The 20,616-nt window shown below is 35.4% G+C and overlaps 1 protein-coding gene across 1 annotated transcript; it reads left to right on the forward strand.

Moving 5' to 3' along the window:
- The first annotated feature begins 810 nt into the window (after positions 1–810).
- Positions 811–15,105, forward strand: LOC133314585 (rho GTPase-activating protein REN1). The gene is given in 24 exon segments (XM_061516078.1): positions 811–869; positions 1,046–1,132; positions 1,438–1,474; positions 3,356–3,432; positions 4,860–4,930; positions 5,047–5,125; positions 5,405–5,549; positions 5,963–6,082; positions 6,212–6,289; positions 6,868–6,923; positions 7,008–7,077; positions 7,402–7,486; positions 8,547–8,795; positions 8,797–8,821; positions 9,220–9,432; positions 10,523–10,828; positions 11,034–11,083; positions 12,025–12,085; positions 12,177–12,260; positions 12,356–12,412; positions 12,527–12,690; positions 12,939–12,999; positions 13,833–13,943; positions 14,332–15,105. Coding segments are annotated over 24 exon segments (2,727 nt in total). The 5' UTR covers positions 811–839; the 3' UTR covers positions 14,743–15,105.
- Positions 15,106–20,616: the final 5,511 nt, after the last annotated feature.

The raw sequence follows: 20,616 nt of genomic DNA on the forward strand, positions 1-20,616 counted from the left end.
AATTGCTTAGTCGTGAGTCGTGACCTTAACTCGGAAACAGAGACACGTGTCCGCACGTAGTGCGATTGTGCCATTTGGCAACCTTGTAACTTGTACTAAGAATAAATGAACACGTTATAAGCCAAACATAGTAGGATTTAGATTCTTAGTACGGAAAAGTGATACATATTCATGTTATTTTATCAGAATGAATTATTTAGAAATTATATATTTTTCTTTCTCTTATGATCATAAATGATTGTAATCAAATAATATGATACTTTTTTACGTGAGAATATCCAAATTTATCATAATAATAGAATAGGATAAGAGATTAAGAGTGTTGTGAAATGACAAAAAAGACTCGTTGCTTCGACCTAGTATAGTTTTCCCTCCATCATGGTGGTTCGTTTTTTAAGGTAGACATGTACAACTGCCATCAGATTAGGAAGACCCGCTCCTTCATTGCGAATTTTGGCTTTGCTTGACCACCCAAACATTTCTCACATCACATTCCATTTCGAGAAGACAGAGAAAACACAAATTCAAAGCCAAACACCAAAACACTCTTTCTTCACTTTCACGCTTTTCCATTCTCTTCCCTTTTTTCTTTTTTCTTTTTTCCCATCCCTCTCTTAACACGTTCTCTTTGATTATACTTTGTTCTCTTTGATTGATTTCTGTGCCAGGTATGGTACATTGCAAATTCAAAAAAAAGTTATCTTTTTTTTGAATACCCTTTTATTTATTTATTTTAATTCGTTTTAATGAATGTGGATGCAGGGTCTGGGTAATTGAGTGTGGTGATTTCTGCTGGCTAATCATTTAGGATATATTTCTGTGATTTTGGGATCACAGATATGACCAACACTAGTGGGGAATTATCTCAGGTGAGTTGCTCTTTTTATTTATTTACTTCCAGTGATTTTTAATGCATATGATGACATACATATTTATGACCATGAGTTTTGAATTAATTAAAGAATGAGGATTATGGTACCTTAGAATATGGACATTCTGAAAAAATATACATGTATATTCATCTGGCTATGTGTTTGTTTTGTAGGGAAATGGTGGTGCTTCTCTTCCCCCTCCTAATTCCCAGCCTGGACCACTAGAGCATCAACGTTCTCATGGTGGTAGCGGCAATACGGTAATTGTTGTCCTTTGCAAACGTGATATTTTGTGTGAATTTGGATCAACGGGACTATTTATTTTCCCATTGGACTTTTGCATGATCGTACATTTTTATTTTTATTTTGTTGGGAATCATTCTCAAGATTTTTCTTTTATTACAGTTTAAGCATATCCTAATTGAGCTTACCCAGATGATGAAAGGCATGCAAATTAGCAAAAAAAAAATTTCATCACTTTTAAATTTACCTGGATTGGAGTGAATACAGTTTTCATGTCCCTCTGTTACCCAAGTTCAAAGTCCTTTAATTTCATATCTTGCAGATTTTCAAGAGTGGGCCACTTTTCATATCTTCCAAAGGTGTGTTTTACTCCACTAGTTTTCACATTTTTGTCTAAGAAACTACACATTTACGTAATTTGTAATGCATAGAGTAAGTGCACAAGTTATATCTTTTTACCTGTAGTACAAATGACAGTCCTAAATGTTCAAAAGTAGGGGTGTAAATGGGCTAGGCTGGGCTTTGGCCATCCTGGCCCAAGCCTACGTAAAAAAAAATTCAGCCTATCTGACCTACTGGCCTGTTAAAGGCTTTATTTGTAGGCCAAACCCGGCCTATTTTCAAAAATAAGAAAGCCTGACATGGCCTGCAGGTCTTGTAGGCCTCCCACTATATATATACTAAGCAAAAAAAATAATTGTATAGAGCAAAAAAAGTTCCATTCATGTATGCACTAGTACTTCTCATAAGAAAAAATGACAAACAAGAAAGAGTCAACATAATACCTCAGCTCTAGAATGTATATCATAGAGGAATAGAGTCAAAGAAATGGGAAAAATAAGAAAAATACAATTACTGAATGCTGAAATAAAGTCTACAAGAGAATGTCATTCATCTAAAAATCTTTAAACTACCATCAAGACAAGGGAAATAAGAGTATTATTGAAAGATCTTCATTAGTAACATCATAATCCAGCAAGATACCCATTGCTCCATGGTATTAAGCTGCAACAGCATGTAAAATTTGGAGACATTAGACAAGTTTTCCTTTCATAAAATAAAATAGCACAAAAAGTAAGAGATATTGGTATTTGGTACTTTGTGTCTTTGCCACATAAAATAAATATTATTTTAATAAATTAAATAGGCCCGCCTACAAGGCTGTAGGCCGGGCTCGACAAAATTGGCCTATGGCCTATTTGTTAAAAAAACTTTTTTATAAGCCTAAGCCTACTCTACTTTTCTAAAAGGTTGGGCCTGGGCTGGGCTCAATGTAGGCCGGGCTGGGCCAGCCTGGCCATTTACACCCCTATTCAAAAGCCAAGCGAAAAATGGGTGTGATCTGCTAGTTTTTTTTCCCATTTTACAGAATAAATCACTCTCTTTTCCCATGTATTTTGCATCTACTCAAACCTATTCTCTATTATGAAAACATATAAAAATCTCTCTTAAATATTTAAAATAAACCATAACTAACTCCAAAGTGGCATTCCTACAAAGAGATTCATTAAATTGAACCGTCAACACATGGATGTTTTGTGGTCAATGTCATTCATACTTTTGTTCAGCCTTATGTGTTGACAAAAGGGAAACAAGGTATTCATTTGGTGCAACTTAATTAAAGATTCACTTTGGTATCGAACCATTTCAATTGAATGCATTCTTCACATTTTCTCAACATATGTAATGTTGAATATGGATAGGAAAGACATTTGACCACAAAGTATTCATTAGTTAATGTCTCAGTTAGCAATTTCGTTAGGCCTGACAACATTTTGGATTTAGTTGTAGCATTTTTTTCAAACAATGGAGTTGTATATTGGTTTTCATAATAAAAGGGAGATGCAAAATACTGGGGAGAGTAATTTACTCAAAAAAAAAAAAAAAATAACATAAAAAAACGACAGACCAGGAATTGAAGAGAACTTTGTAATGCCTCATCTTTGAAGAATAGTTAGAAAAGAAAGCTCTGATCTAACTCAATATTAGATAGGTAGGACTTGAGGAAATAAATATGCTACAGCATGAGTAATTTATTTATTTTTTTGGCCATCTACGATGTCAGTATTGAAATCCTTTATCTTTGCTGATTCTTCTTTTAATCCTTCCAAAATTTAATTGCCATATTTTTACAATATTTATATCACTCAAATGCAAAACTAGATTTCTACTCTTGGCAGAATGACCTAGGAGTTTGTGAAGTCATTATTACTGCATAGTATGTGTTTCTTGATGTGTAGGAATCGGATGGACATCCTGGAAGAAAAGGTGGTTTATTTTAACACAAACTTCACTAGTTTTCTTCAGAAGTGATCCTGTAAGTAATTTTGTTTGGTATCTAGTTTGTAACTATTGGTTAATCTTGTTCAACTATGTTTTCCTGAATTGTGTAAGCATTTGAACTGTGTTTTTAACACCCCAACCCCCACAAAAAAAGAAGAAGAAAGAAATCAAGTGCTTAATTAAAGGAATAAATCACATTCGTAGCCAATCATGCAGTTCATTCAATTTCAGAACAAAAATTACTTTTTTAACATCATTTATAATTCTGTTGCTATTTTCTTAAATAAGTGAAAATATATCTGTGGAAGAAGGGTTGGGTTTAGCGTTTCAAGTTTTAGGTACTTTAGTTAAAAGAAGGCTAATAGAAAGTGGATATAAGTTTATCGTTGTTTATACTTGTTGAGATATATAGTCCCACATTGGTTGTATGTGCAATTAATGTGGAGTTTACAAGGCCTTGGGCACTCTCATTCTTTGAGCTAGCTTTTGGGGTGGTATATCCCAAGGTTCTTTACATGGTATCAAAGCCTCGCCGTCCCCCACTTTCTCTTGTGGCATTTCTTAGCACAGGTAGGCTGGGCCTGTTGCATTGTCCACTCTTCAAGCCCAATGGGCTCTTGTGTGAGGGGGCGTGTTGAGATATATAGTCCCACATTGGTTGTATGTGCATTTAATGTGGAGTTTATAAGGCCTTGGGCACTCCCATTCTTTGAGCTAGCTTTTGGGGTGGTGTATCCCAAGCTTTTTTACAATACTAAAATTTCTTTGAGTAATTATATTTTATTTAATAATTTCCTTATCGTCATCTTATAGGAGCCATATTCTTTTTCAATTATTTACTAAGGGAAATGCCACATAGCCAGAAATTCTAAAAATGCTTATTAAGTTTTAGATTGATGAGTGATCTCTACCACTTTATAGTATACAACAGCCACCCTTGAATCTAGCTAAATTTTGGCAAAGTCATGGCTAATTTTTTCTTTTTTCCTGGCTATGAGGCACTGTTCTTTTAACAAGTAGGAACAGACATATTCTGCTTTTACTTGTCCTTGTATGATTAGGCACAATAGGATTGTCTTCGGGTTGAGGTTGATGCTGATTTTGATGACAAGAATACTGACCGGAAAGAGCTGGAAATAGTAAACAGAAGATTAGTTAGCCATGTATAACGCTTGATTTCACAGCTTCCTTGCTTTATCCTTTCAAATGTAGGGGATGCGATTTTGCTTTTTCTATACAAGTTTTTGTTATCTAAAGAGAGATTATGAACACTGATACATTGCTCGGAATAAATTATTTGTATCTCTCTTTCATTGCAATGGTTTTTGGCATACAATGTCAGATAAAAGAAACCTTATCAACACACACGAGCACACATGGAACTCTAGCATGTCTACATGGCTTTTGTATTGAGCAAACTTGTTACCTTATATATTTATTATTCTGTTTTCTGCTTTTCAGAATGCTGTCCCTCAGAAGGGAAACGAAGTGAATTTGACCCTTGGTGGCATTGACCTCAACAATTCAGGCAGGTTGGCTTGTTTTCCACAACTACACATTATTATCATTCTGTTTATCTTCATAATGTCAAGATATCAGGATCGTAAGTTTCATGACCTTCTGTAACTTATGATGGTGAATTTTGTAGTGTTGTTGTCAAACCAGATAAGAAACTTTTGACTGTACAATTTCCTGATGTTCATGATGGACGAGCTTTCACACTTAAGGTGCTTTATTTTTCTTCTTTTTCAGAATTTTCAATTCAGGAAATGTCTTTTTCCTTAAAAAGATATTAGGAGTTTTATTCTGTTGAATTGTATTTCAAGCCAAATTATTATTCAATGCTCTGATCGTGGTTGGTTTTTTTTTTTTTTTTAGATTGTATGTTTCTCTATCTGCATGATATATATGCTCATTGGTTCAACACAGACAGAGATATAGACAAAGAATGGAGAATTTAAAAAATTTCATCTGCTGCTAACATATTCCATTTGTTAATTCTGTAGGCTGAAACTACAGAGGATTTATATGAGTGGAAGACTGCACTTGAGAATGCTTTGGCACAAGCACCCAGTGCTGCCAATGTGATGGAGCAAAATGGTATCTTCAGGAACGATCAGACTGATTCAATTGATATTTCTTTGGACCAGTGTATGCTCTTGTTATAATTGTGCTTTACATATGTCATTTGACCTCACAGTTCGCACCTTATGGTGAATGCAAGATTAATGTTGTTCATGATCTGTATACAGTGCTTCATGAAACAATTTAATTGTCATCATGTAAATATTTGTTCAAATAATCATTGTTAAGTTTGCTGGTTTTCTGATTTGATCTCTGATATGGACATTACATATCAATTTTGTATAATGGCACTTGACAGTGGTAATGGTTTTAAAATCTGTAACATCTGATTGATTGTCTCTTTTGTATATTTGGGTTGCTTCTGGAGTATGTTATGCCTTTTAATCTGTTTTTTTATGTGATGATGCTTCTTCTTAATGCTGTAAAAGTTTAAAACTTTTTCCTTTCCTTTGATATGATTTTCTGCACTTCTTCTATAGTGAAGGAAAAAGAACCAGTGAAATCTATTGTCCTTGGCCGGCCAATTTTACTTGCTCTTGAGGATGCTGATGGTACTCCATCATTTTTGGAGAAAGCAATGATATTCATAGAAGAGCACGGTGGGTTTTCTTTTATATATATAGTGAAATGTGACTGCTTTTTAGTGCATGTTTACATTGGATTGTTCTAAACTCTTATATTAAAGTGTTAATGTGTTTCATATGAATCTAATAAACATCATTAAACAGGAGCTAACGTAGAAGGAATCTTGCGACAAGCAGCTGATGTTGATGAAGTTGAACGTCGAGTTCGGGAATATGAACAAGGTTTGTGCTTCTGTTCCTGGCTATCTTTGAAGTGTATGCTGCTGTTTGGATACATCTTCCTTAACTTGCTGGCTTGCCCTTGCTTCCATTTTAATTACATTGTGTGCTAAACATTGTTCTCACATGTCTAACCATTAATAGCTTTCAAAATATTTCAGGTTTTGCCTTGCAAATACTGCGAGAAATATGTGTTGTTTATCAAAGAGAAATCCTTATCAAATATGTTAATTAATAGATATTATATTGGACTCAGTGGAATTTCCTTAAATGTTCCTTCATGACTGAAAGGTCATAGGTTCGAACCCAGGAAACAGCCTCTTTGCAATTATGTAAGGATAAGGCTGCGTACAAGGATTTCCTCCACTCCACACTCGTTAGTCGGGTTTAACGGGAAGTGGTTTTTTGGTTTGCATAAGCTTATGATATGCTAGGGCCATTCTTTCTAGCAGAATAATGTTGGTGAAGCATATGAAGTGTTCTAGTTTTCCAATTGCAGACACTTTCTTTTTCCTTCTTTTTTTTTTTTGTCAAAATTACTCATCAATTCTTATGTTATTGGTTATGCCATATGGTTGCAGGAAAGGTTGAGTTTTCTGCAGATGAGGATGCACATGTTATTGGTGATTGTGTTAAGGTATCTTCGGTAAATTGAAGTGCTGATACCTTTTTATGTGTAGGCCATACATTATTAGAACTTCTTATTTCTTCAAATTTGCAGCATGTGCTTCGGGAAATGCCGTCTTCTCCAGTTCCCGCATCTTGTTGCAAGGCACTGTTAGAAGCTTGTCGTAAGTGTAATTTTAGTTTTACAATCTTTATCTAATTGTATAACAAATTAACAATCACCAAGTTACCCAGTATTTATGTCTTTTATGTAAGACTGATTTTCCATGATTGTTGTCAAATGAAAAGGTTTTCCGTTGAAGTTTAGAACAATGAAAAGGTTTTCCATTGTTTCTTGCCACATTGACTATCTTTTGGGGATACAGTAGAGAGGGACGATGGGATATTTTGGTTCTCAAGATTACACTTTTTTTTTTTTAATTATTTTTCAATTTATATAGATCTCTCTTGAAGTATAATTTTTCTTTCATTGTTCGAAATTCTATTAGGAACTGATCGTGCTAGTAGGGTTTCTGCTATGCGCACAGCAATAAATGACACTTTCCCTGAACCAAATCGCCGCTTATTGCAAAGGTATTTGATTAATAAATTCCTTTTTCCCATGTCTTTCCTTTTGGGAGGATAACTTTTATATTGCTATCTTTGTTATCTTATTTGCTGAATTTCAGGGTTTTAAGAATACTCTTATTTCTTTGTTAGTTAATTTAATTAGTAAATTATATGTTGTTGATTTGGGTTAGTCTTTTGTGTTCAGTAACCTAGAACATCACAAAATCTATGTCGAGTCAAAGATGTCTCTTGATTTGTATAAATATGATATGCCCATATTTAGGATCTATTTATTAAGATGTTGAATTCATTTTTTATGATTGAGATTCTATTAAACCAAAAAGAGGATCATTGAAGTGAATGGACCTTTTAAATGTTGGATTATTGTGCCTAATGCTCCAAAACTGTGCTAGTGAGCCAATAAATTACTAAAAAATTACAGATTGAAATAATAAATTATCAAAAATAGACTTTTTTTTTTAAAAAAACAACAACAACAAAAGCCTTTTCCTACTAGGTTGGGTCTGCTACATGGATCAAACCGTACCATTGTGTCTTTTTCATTAACACGATCAAATTGTCTGTCCATGTCAGAGATTTGACAAAGTTTTATATTGGATGTCGACTGTTTAACACAACCCTCATCTTTTATCCGGGTTAGAACTAGCTATGTAGTGATTTGCAACAAAGCACGACATAGGCAGAGTTTTTTTTTTCGTTCGTAATAACATGCTTGCTAAATAACTAATGAAAGAGGATTATTTTGACAAGTGATCTTTAAACATATAAATTTGATACCACATTGAATTCTAAGTATTATGAAAGATCCAGCTAACCAGTAAATGAGCTCATATGGGACATACTTTTCAGCCTTATTGGCTATGTCTATTTGATGTAACTCGTGATTGGATATATTCTATGAATATATGGGTAAAGTTCAGTTGTTACATTTATGGTTACATCATTTGCTAAATGAAACAGATCTTTTATGTTTTTGTTCACCAACTTTTCTTTGAACCATACTTTTCTATTATTTAGATAATGTTTTTTGGTGATGTAAATTATTGATTTCACTCTTGTACAGAATTCTCTTGATGATGCAAACTGTGGCTTCACGCAAAGCTGTGAATAGAATGAGCTCCTCAGCTGTGGCAGCTTGCATGGCACCCTTACTTCTTCGCCCCCTTCTTGCTGGAGAATGTGAGATCGAAAATGATTTTGATGTTGGTGGCGATGGTTCTGTTCAACTTTTACAAGCAGCTGCTGCGGCTAACCATGCTCAAGCAATTGTTATAACTTTATTAGAAGAATATAACATCATATTCGGGGTAATTATGTCTTGATATTGCTTTTTGCACGGCTTCCATTTATAAAATATGCAACCATGTCGCATGCATCTTATAGACTCTTACATGATTCTTAAGCTGTAGATGTTTTATGCTGGTATGTTGAATTATACTTGCCTCTGGTACACTTTTCTTTTTTGTAAATAATTACAGGAAATGTATTATTTCCTTACTGGTTGAATTCCTTTTGATGACAATGTAGTTTTTTTGAAGACTTGGAAATCATAAGCAGAGTGACTCTTTGCCTCTATATGATTAAATACATGATTCATCCTTAGATTATATATATACTCTCTTTTCGATGGAGCACATTGGTGTTTATATAGCTGACTCCACCTAATGGGATGAGGCTTGGTTGTTATTGTTATTTATTATTATTGTCTTCAGATTCCTAAGTTATTAGTGTTCTAGCAGGAAGGTTCTGTGTCCCCTGATATATACACCGACTCAGAAGAAGAGAGTGGATCTGAGACTGAAGAGGGTACAGATGATGATTTGTCCTATGATGATGATTATGACGATGAACAAGATGAATCAATACAGGGGTCCGACGCAGGTGAAGAAGATGATCTTGGTAGTGAATCCTACAGCGGAAGTGGAGCTTCTGATGCATCTGATGATAAGGTTTAAGCCTGATTCACTTATTTCATGACAATTTGGTGCAATTTTAATAAATATGTTTTTCATTAAAGAATATTCATTTCTTTTCATAGGACCAAGTTTAATTCGGAAATTTTTTAAATTATATAATCCATTTTGAAAAAAATCAAGTCAATTGTCTCGGGGATGGAAAAAGTGCTTAAGCACAGAAAATGCTAGTCAGCCAGAAATTTTTTGACAGAACCGAAGCTAGAGAATGACTTGGCATTGTTATTGACTCTTAGATGGATGAGTGATGCCTACCACTGTATCTATCCAAAAGCCACCCTGGAGTCTCGCTAAATACTGTTTAAGTTCTGTCCGGCATTTTCTGGCTATCTAGCACTATTTCGTTCAAGCAAATGTTTAGTTGTCATATATGGTAACAATGGTGGAGCAAGAAAATTTTGGAAAGGGGCAAAAAAAGCAAAATTCGAACTAACTTAGGCAAGACTACATTACAGTGGGTCGAAACTTAGATTTGGAGAAATCTCCGGGTTTAATTCTTTAGTACATGAGAAATAGTAAGGACTAGAGGGCGAACTTATATTACACCATCTTGATTTTAAGTCTGAAAGTAATCTAAGACAAAGATTTGATAAAATTGAAGGGGGCGATTGCTGCTTCTAACCCCTCCCTAACTCCACCAGTGATGTAACATTGCATAAATAAATAAACGAGTGGTACCAAATAACTTAATTCCTAAAAGAAGAGATGTGTAGTCCCTTCAGGTTGAACATGGTAGAGTAATTATTTAGCCTTAAATATTGCACCCTTTTCTTTTTTCGGTGTCCACTTCCTATCTTCAATTGAACTTAGTTTTCATTTTATACTATGTATTGTTGAACAAGCCATTCCCCTACCTTAGCTCTCAAAAACGCTCCTACACCTTGAATTATTATTTTGAACTAATTATATAGACTTGATGTTGTTTATCAATTTAATCTACACATCTTACACTTTTTCCTCCAAGACAGTCACATATGTGGCTTGAATCACTGCCACATGGGGGGTGGGGTACAGGGAGGAGAGAGGAAGGGTGAAACTATCTTACTTAATTTTTTGTAATGGACAGGACCATAATCATTCTAGCGCAAGTTCAAAATCCTCAGGTGAGAGTGAAGAATCTAAAGTTAAGCGAAAACTATCATCAAGGACACTTGTAGACTCACCAACTCAGCATGAAGATATCAAAAGCAGTGAAAATCTCAAGGGTCCAACTAAGACTGCTTTTGTAGATCAGACCAATAAGTCTGGTGATATAGTTGGAGGAGTTTCCACTGACCAAGCCACAAAGCATAACTCCAATCCTTCATGTATCAAAAAATCTATGTCCAATGGCCCAGCACCTCGACACCGCAACTTTTTGGGGCGCACCTCTGTGAGTAAATCTTTTCAGAATTAATGATGTGGTTTTTTTATCTTGCCAGTCATGTCTTTGTCACTTGCCATAAATTGATTAAAGCTTTTGCTATTAATGTTAAATATTATTTCCATTTAGTTTTTTCACCTCCCTTTGAGCCTAGTTAAATTGACTTTGTACTAATAAAGCTGGGGTTTAATCTCTTCTTTTGTATTCTGTCCAGGCAAGGAAGAACCTTTCCATGGAATCCATTGATTTTCCTGAGGATGATGAGTAAGTAATTGGCATCTATCAACTGTGTTATTTTCTTAATCTAAATCTTTAGTTGTATTTTGCTTCTACTTTATCTTATTTGTTGCCATTTAGAGTGTTTCTTGATACTCTAATCCTAGGAGAATTTAGACCAGTTGTGAATTAGTTTTGTGATTAATCAAAGCATGATATATTTGAGTGATAAACTGCAATGTCTTTGAAAGAGGGAGAAGAGTCTCTGATGAACGAGAATTTCTTAAGTACTCCGAAAATACTAAACCAATCCCTTAAAAACATAACACATGGCACATCATAACCATACATGCCAATTACCATTGGATTAAATTTAAAGACTAAATCTTAACTGTTGAGAATATTGCTCTTAGAGTATGCAAGTATTTTCCCTGAAGAACATAGATAACTGGTATGATGTTGATGTATCATATGAAATATGAATAGATAGCATAAGTGAAAGAAATGTCAAAACAAGGTAAATTTGTATGTAAAACAACTAATTGAAGTATCAAGTGCTTCAGTAAAAATGCTTTATATATTTTAATGTTTGAATCTATGTTAGTAAGAAAATAGTATTATATGCATGTTTACCTTGAGTTTCAGAAATGGTAAGATCAAAGCCCATCAGTTTCCGTTCTTTTTTGTGTTAAGAATTAGGGAAAATTGATCAGGGTGAGAAAAAATTTCCTTCCTTTGGGTCCACTGTCTCTCCATCATCTGCATCCTAACCCTTTCAGCCAGAATGGCTATGTCCATAACTTTCGGAAGTTTATAGCTACTTAATAATGAATTCAGAGAATGAGAATGCATATCTTAATGGTTCTAAATGTTGACCGGACCATGCTGTGTATGCTGTGATTTGATGTGGAGCATATGCTCAGAATGTGCGTGGCTGTTGTTAGTTTCTTAACGTTTCTCTGTCCACTAATTTATGTTTCTGACCATAGAGATGAAATTGAAAGGCTCGAAGCTGTTAGGACAGAATTACAAAACGAAATTGCAGAAGAGGTATGTTCTTGATTTCCATTCTGGATAACTTTTCTCATGTGTGTGTTAGAGTTCTTTAAAGTCAATTGACCAGGTTTACTTGCTATCACAGGTAAAGGCAAATGAAAAGCTGCAATCTCATATGGATAAACAAAAGAAAGACTTGGAAGAGCGTCGTCTGGCTCTTGAGCAAGATGTATGTTCATTATGAGAGAAGTTACCCACTTCTCATGCCCTTCTTTCTCCATATAAATAAATTGAGATTGTGTTTTCTAAAATTTCTTTTCACAGGTGGCTAGACTACAGGAACAGTTGCGCAAGGAGAAGAAGTCTCGGGTAACTCTTGAGGTAGGACAGTTTGTGATTTACTCAGCATTGATGAAAAGGCTAGTCATGTTCACTCAAAGTTGTTTAATGTGTTTTGATCATGCATCTAATTCACAATCTCCAAATCTTATACAGGCCAAGGCAGAGCTTGAGGAATTAGCTCTGGTAGAAGCAGATCTTGCTAACTTAGAGCGGAAGGTTGAGGAGCTTGGAGTGCGTCTTAATGCACAGCTTGAACGGAGTTATGGATCTAATCAACCACGCCAGATATCAAATCAAGAAAGAAAGTATGATTATCAGTACCTATGTGCTTGTTATTGCATTATTTTTTGTTCTTATGTTTACATTCTCAGGCTCCTAATTGTGTCATTTTTCTTGAAAAAATTTCTGTTCATGATATTTATTCCCACATCTTTTTTTAGAAGTCCTTTTGGCACTTTGTCTCTTTTTGCTTTCTTGGTGTTTGTTTGCACATGACTGTTTCTTTCTCTATGGCAATTGTATGGATAACTAAATTTTACTTCCTTCACGGGAATCTGTTTGACAGGAAACATAAGGCAGACACTGAAGTTGCTGCCACATCACAATCTGACAGGTCAATAAGTAAGGTAAATATATAATGTCGATAAATGATTGTTCCCTAGTCTCTGCCACAGCCACAAATTCCAATCTTTTAGAGCAATATTGCGGGGAGTGACCATAAATCATAGGCCCATTATTAAATATATGATTGCAATAAATATGATTAAAAAGGCTCATGTCTTTCAATATCTTCTCTATCTATACTATTAGAAGAAATCTATGCCTCTAATAGTTTCTCTAGTGAATAAATTTTATTAAAGTATAGAAAAAAATACACCTTTGATGGTTGGTTAAGGTGAGGAATAAAGATAGACTTCTGCACACAACTTGACAACTTTCCCATTCTCCCCTCCCTTGTAACATAAAAGTTTTAAAATATATAAAAATTAAAATTAAATTTTATTCCCACTTTCTACTTTAATAATCATTTTGTTTCTATCTGATCTATATGTGAGCAGGGATAAAAGAAGATCTTAGTGAATTTTAAAGCAATAAACATATTCATAAATAAGAAAAGGGGCTGGCACGTGGAAAGCCTAGGTATTAAGAACTTTGAACGATAAAGCATTCTCTGGTTATTTTGAAAGAATCCTATAGAACTTTTTTTCCCTACCAAATTTATTACAGCAGTTTATACTTTCTTGCTAGATAACAAATAGCATAATTCCTCGGGCTGTTATCTCTCAAGCTTTGCTTGGTTAAAAACCAAGGATTAAAATAACTTTGAGTGTGATTCTCTTTCATTTATTTTCTTATATGGCTTTATAGTAGAAAATGAGCAAGTTTGCTGAAAAATGATGATAGTAATGTGTAAATTGCAATTTCTTAAACCATGGGTAATTTTGAAATGATGCAACAGGACACTCATATTGGTGGAGCAGAAAGTGATAATGAGAGAAAGCCAGAGTCAACACCTTTACCAAACAAATATCCACCAACTAGTTCCAAGAAATCTGGTACAAAGGGTGAGGTAGGTTTCATAATATTTAATGTGAATCTAGATATAAATCAGCATTTTCTTTAAAATGTGTAATCTGAAATATTATCAAATACCACTCATCTAGTCAATGACAATGCTAGCTCTTTTTAGCTCAAATTAATTCCTGCGGACATTTTTCATAAGAAAAATGTCCTAATTGCTTTTATCCATGTCTATTCCTATCCTTGTAGCATCATTGTCACTTGTTTAACATGCCTTAGTAATTGTTATTGCTTCAAGAAAGGTAAAATTTGAACTTTTTCTCTTGCTAGCCTTGTGACAAATTTCTTTGTGGTGTTCCACTGGGATAACCTCATGTTGCAAATTGATAGGACTAGTGGACTAGATAGACTTATTTATTGAAATGCTTTCACAACAGGGAGCAAATTCCACTACTTCTGCTCTGACAAAACTGACATCCAGACTGAACTTTTTGAAGGTGGGTCGAAGTCAGGTTGCAAATGACCTCCAAAACATGGATAAAGGCAGAGAGTCAAGTCATTCTTCACACAACCTGGATAAAGGAAAAGGATCTGAACGTCACCAATCCCTTCCATCCCCTACTAGGCCAAACCCGGAAAAGGGTAGAGGCCTAGACAGTTCCCAGTCACTCCAGATTTCAGATAGAAGTTCGGGCAAAGGTAAATCACATCAAAATTCAGACAAATTGAGAAAATCAGATAGTCAGCCACACTACTCAGGTGATGGATGGAATCAACAACCAAAACACTTGGAAAGAGGAAGGTCAGAAGGTCATCATGAGTCTTATAATGTGGATAAAGGTCGATGATTACAGGGCCAATCTTTTGTTACATAACAAAATCCAGATGATACGAGGCCATTGCAATCCGTCAGTGTTTTTCTTGTCCACGTGGGCGCATTGCTCATGTCTTCAACAAATTTTTGTGTGGTTTATGAAATAGAGTGAGAAGAATCCTTCTTTGTTAAGGTTGGCACAAGAGCCCATATTTAATTGAGAGAATCTAAAAGGAGGATGTGCAAGGCGTAGTTCAACCATCCCCTTGACATAAGCAGAAGTGTTTGTAACCCAACATGCTGATTTTTACTGCCTCAGTAAACAGCATGATGATTTTGCAATTACATTATCGTATTTGTAACTGCAATAACGTTAAGAGTTGTTTGGCATAAGCTGGCACAGCATTATGCAGATAACATTGGTCCAAGTTCCTTTGTTCTGACAAATTTTTGAGTGCGTAACCTCATTGTGTCTTCGTATAAATTGTTTGAGAATAGTAAAAACCATTAAAAAAATTCTTACCTAATAAAGTTTTTGTGTTGAATTGGTTCTTATTGTTAAACTTAGAGAAATTGGGATAAAATCTTATGTTCTCCTTTGGAGAATTCTCATTTAAATAGTATGATATAATTACACAATCATAACTATACAATCATAACCTACAGCTAGCTAATTAATTAAGGATATAATTACACAATCACAACCTACAGCTGGCTAATTAATTAAGGATATAATTACAAATCATAACCTATAGCTGGCTAATTAATTAAGGATATAATTACAAATCTGCACAAATAATGCCAAATATTCTGCTCATCAATTCTATTGACATCCCCCCTCAAATTGATGCTGGTGAATCTACAAGCATCAATTTGCTGACGAGGAAATTATGTCGTTGACGTGTCAAAGACTTGGTGAGGATGTCAGCTAGTTGAACAGATGTTGAGACATGAGTAGAGTGATAATTCTACGGTCATAAGCTTCCCTGATTGAATGACAATCGACCTCTATGTGCTTTGTTCTTTCATGGTATACAGGATTTGCTGCAATCTGTATGGCACTTGTATTATCAGCATACAACGGAGTTGGTGTTGCTTGTGAATAACCAAGTTCTGAAAGAAGGCCCCGTAACCAAATAATCTCAGAGCATGCTGCAGACATGGACCGATATTCTGCTTCAGTGGAGGATTTAGAGACAGATTCTTGTTTCTTGCATTTCCAGGAGATAGGGGCATCTCCTAAAAACATACACCAGCCAGTAGTAGACTTCCTTGTGTCGGGACATCCAGCCCAATCAGCATCGCTGTATGCTTGAAGTTGTATTGTTGCATTTGTCGGAAAGAAGATACCACGGCTGTGAGTGGCCAACAAATATTTAATGATTCGTTGTACTGCTGTAAGATGCAAGTGTCTAGGATTTTGCATGAATTTGCTGACTGCGTGGACAACAAAAGAGATATCAGGTCTTGTGATGGTGAGGTAGATGAGACTTCCTACCAACTTTCGATATAAAGTTGGGTCTTGTAGAAGGTCACCTTCATCCCGTCTTAACTTTACATTAACTTCCATGGGAGTGTCAACCATAGTTGCAGTGGTGAGACCAGCTAGCTGAATTAGATCCTGAGTATATTTGTGCTGAGTGACAAAGATGCCTTTTTGTTGGAATTGTACTTCTGATCCCAAGAAATAAGTGAGTTGTCCAAGATTTTTCATGTGGAAAGTTGTATGCATCAATTGTTTGATTGTAGTGATAGCCTCTTGATCTGAGCCGGTGACGATAATGTCATCCACATAAACAAGGAGAATCACAATACCTTTGGAGGTCCTTTGTAGAAAAAGAGATGGATCATAGCTACTTTGGATGAAGGAAAAACCAAGTAATGTTGTGCTAAACTTTTCAAACCACACTCTTGGTGCCTGTTTTAATCCATACAAAGAACGTTTTAGCTTACAAACAGTATTAGGTAATAGTGAGGGCATACCCGTAGAAAGTTTGATGTAAACTTCTTCTTTGAGGTCATCATGAAGGAAGGCATTTTTGACATCTAACTGGTGAATTGGCCAAGATTCAGATGCAGCAATGGCAATAATAGTCCGCACAGTAGTCATCTTGGCCACCGGCGCAAAGGTCTCTTCATAGTCTAGGCCATATTCTTGCTTATTTCCAAGAACAACCAATCTAGCCTTGTATCGATCGATGGATCTATCTGAACGCAACTTTATAGTGAATACAAATTTACTGCCAAGAGGTTTAACCGATGAAGGACATGGAACAATGTCCCATGTTTGATTTTCCTCTAGTGCAAGAAGTTCAGTCTCTATAGCATCATGCCAACATTTATGCTCCATTGCCTGTTTATATGAAGAAGGAATAGGAATAGATGCTAAAGTTGCTGTCAAAGATAAAGATTCAAAAACACCATACTTTTCCGGTGGTTTACGAATGCGAGTACTGCGACGTAAAGGGGCAGGTTCTAGTGCATGCACTGGATCAGCAGCCAGAGAATGATCAGAAGGGGGCCTTGAAGGGATTGAAGTCTGAATTGGTGGAACAGTCGGACGTCTTTGGTAGACAATGACAGGAGGACGAGCTTGGTCTTCTGCAAAACTGTTAGGAAACAATGGCAAGACAGATTTGGATGTAGAAGATTGAGTGTCTTGGTTAGTAGCAAAAAAATATGTATCTTCTTGAAAGATGACATTTCTAGAAACCCGAATCCTATGTAAGTGAGGATCATAGCATAAAAACCTTTTTGATGGGCTGAGTAACCAAGAAAAGCACATTTAACAGATTGAGCTGTGAGTTTGGTGCGTTCTGGTGGCTGAAGATGAACATAACAGACACAACCAAAGGTGCGAAGAGTTGAATAATTGGGTTGTTTACCAAATAACCTTAAGAAAAGGGAATCATTGTGCAAGACTGGAGAAGGCAGTCGATTAATAAGGTGGACAACAGTTGAGAGAGCTTCACACCAAAAACGGGAGGGTACTAAAGAGTCCAACATTAAGGTACGGACAACATCAAGAAGATGACGGTTTTTTCTTTCAGCTATCTCATTTTGTTGGGGTGTGGAAGGACACGACCTTTGAGATAATATACCATTTTTCTGCAAGAACTCTTGAAACAAATGAGATGTGTATTCCCCCCCATTGTCAGAACGCGGAGTTTTAATTTTTGATGCAAACTGAGTTTGAACATAGGAATGAAAAAATTGGAATGCAGAGAAAGCGTCAGCTTTAGATCGCAAAAAATAGATCCATGTGAAACGACTATAGTCATCAATAAAAGTGATAAAATATTTGTAATGTGCATGAGATATTACAGGTGTGATGCCCCATAAATCACTGTGAATTATGTCAAAAGGCTGATTTACATTTGATTGATGAACTGGAAATGGTAGAATTTTACTTTTACCAAGTTTACAAGAATTGCAATCAAATTGAACAGCACTAAAAGATGGGAAATGTTTATTGCCAAGAACTCCAGATTTCATTAAGGCATGAAGTACATTCGAATTTGGGTGACCAAGACGCTTATGCCATAATTGAAAATTAACAGTTGCAGAATTACAAGAAATAAAAGGCTGAAAAGAACATGGTGACAACAATGAATAAAGAGCAAAAAGACGTCCAACTTTAGGCCCCTTCGCGATCACCTTCCCTGAGTGTTGATCATGCACATGACAACCAGACTTTGAGAATTCAACTTTGCAATCACTGTCAACTAATTGACCAACTGAAATAAGGTTACTGTTGAGATCAGGGGAAACATAAACATTAGTAAGAGATGAAGAAATATCACCAATTGCTGTGATAGGTAAATTGTTTCCATCCGCAGTGTGTATTTGTAAATTACCAGAGTAATTTGTAACATTGGTAAGAGAAGCAACATTGTTGGTCATATGATTGGATGCGCCAGAGTCAAAGTACCAAGGAGAGCTGGATAAAGAAACTTTACCTGAAAGACCCAAAGCAGAAAATGCAGAAACAATCATTTGTTGAACCATTTCAGGGGTTAAAGTTGGCACAGAAACAGGAGTAGTAGAAGAGCCAACAGTGGCAGTGAAGGCTGTTGCATTTCTCCGTGGTGGTCTGATTTGACATTCTTTGATGATGTGACCTTCTTTTTTGCAGTAATTACAGAACTTTTTAGGACAGTTTGAAGCAAAATGTCCATGGCCTTTGTAGCAGAAACATTGGACAGTACTCATGTCTCGACCTCGTGGTTTGGCTTGTACTGCATACGCTACAGGAAGGGAGGCAGATTTCTGGTGTTCCATGTTTGTCTGAGTAAGGAGACGTTGTTCTTCACGAAGCAATTCATTTAGACATTCATCCAAGGAGGGAATAGGAGCCCTATTCATTAGGTTGGTGCGAATGCCCTCAAAAGTAGATCTCAATTTCATAAGAAATTGATCTCGTTTTGTGGTGTCATGAACATTTTGGACTGCAGTTTGTCCTTCAGTCGACAAATCTTTATAGACAATGTCAGTATATTCAGCCCAAAGATTCATGAAATGAGAATAGAATTCAGAAATTGAGAGACTATCCTGTTGAAAAAGAGAAATTTCATGTTCAAGCTGGAACCTGCGAGCAGTGTTTGTTTGGTTATAAATTTTCTTCAAATAGTCCCACATCTTTGCTGCCGTTGTGAAGGGTCTGAGATTGAGGACAATACTAGGCTCAACAGAGCCTATGATCCAAGTCATTACCTGTGCATCTTTGGCCTCCCATTGGGCATGTGCCGCTTGGTGCGTAGTTTTGTCAGGAGCAGAATTAGTTCCGTCAACATGACCCCAAAGCTCCTTGCCTTTGACAAAGATCTGGAACTGAAATGCCCAGGTGGAGTAATTCTTTCCATTAAGACGAACAAAAAGAACATCATATTTTTCAGTAGACATGATGCTGAGAAAAATCGCGAGAGGAAAAAAAAAACAAGAATCGCGACGTGAACAGTACGCGCAAAAGACTAGAACTTGGGAACTCAGAGACTATGAGCACAACGAAAAATTTAGTAACGAAACCTAGACTGATACCATGTTAAACTTAGAGAAATTGGGATAAAACCTTATGTTCTCCTTTGGAGAATTCTCATTTAAATAGTATGATATAATTACACAATCATAACTATACAATCATAACCTACAGCTAGCTAATTAATTAAGTATATAATTACACAATCATAACCTACAGCTGGCTAATTAATTAAGGATATAATTACAAATCATAACCTACGGCTGGCTAATTAATTAAGGACAATTACAAATCTGCACAAATAATGCCAAATATTCTGCTCATCAATTCTATTGACACTTATAACATGTGTTGAATTGGTTCTTTATATGGTATAAGATCCTCCGTTGTCATTTAATTAATAATTATTTAAGTCTTGTAGAATTTGTTAGTACAAGTAAGAGAATCTGTGCATTGTCCACATTTTAAGCCTAATGAATTCTCGTGTGAGAGATATATTAGAGAATAATATAAATCATTAAAAAAATCCTTACACAATAACTTAACCTTTTAAGTTGAATTGGTTTTTTACATAAATTATCAACTTCAAGGAATCTCTTAAACCTAGATCACTAGATGGAATTCAAAGCCCCATGACTCTTCACAAAAAAATGAAAAAGAAAAAGCCAATGATACTTTTTTTTTTTTTTTGTAAAAAAATGCAACTTTTTTAAATGATGAGAAACACAGAATTATAAGGGAGAAATTTATTTCTAGCCCAATTTCTTGAATCGCTGCCTCATTGTTAGCATTGAATATATCCGTAAAATGCAATATGAATAACGTTATGGTACTTATCACAAATATGGATAATATAAACTAGTAAAGAAAACAATTAAGAAAAGACAAGTGGCGTGAAGTTGCACATCATATATAGATAGATAAAATCATTAA

Source organism: Gastrolobium bilobum, unplaced genomic scaffold (genome assembly GCF_033153095.1).
Source record: "Gastrolobium bilobum isolate Gb01-03AN ecotype WA unplaced genomic scaffold, APGP_CSIRO_Gbil_v1 utg24763, whole genome shotgun sequence".
Classification (NCBI taxonomy): domain Eukaryota; kingdom Viridiplantae; phylum Streptophyta; class Magnoliopsida; order Fabales; family Fabaceae; genus Gastrolobium; species Gastrolobium bilobum.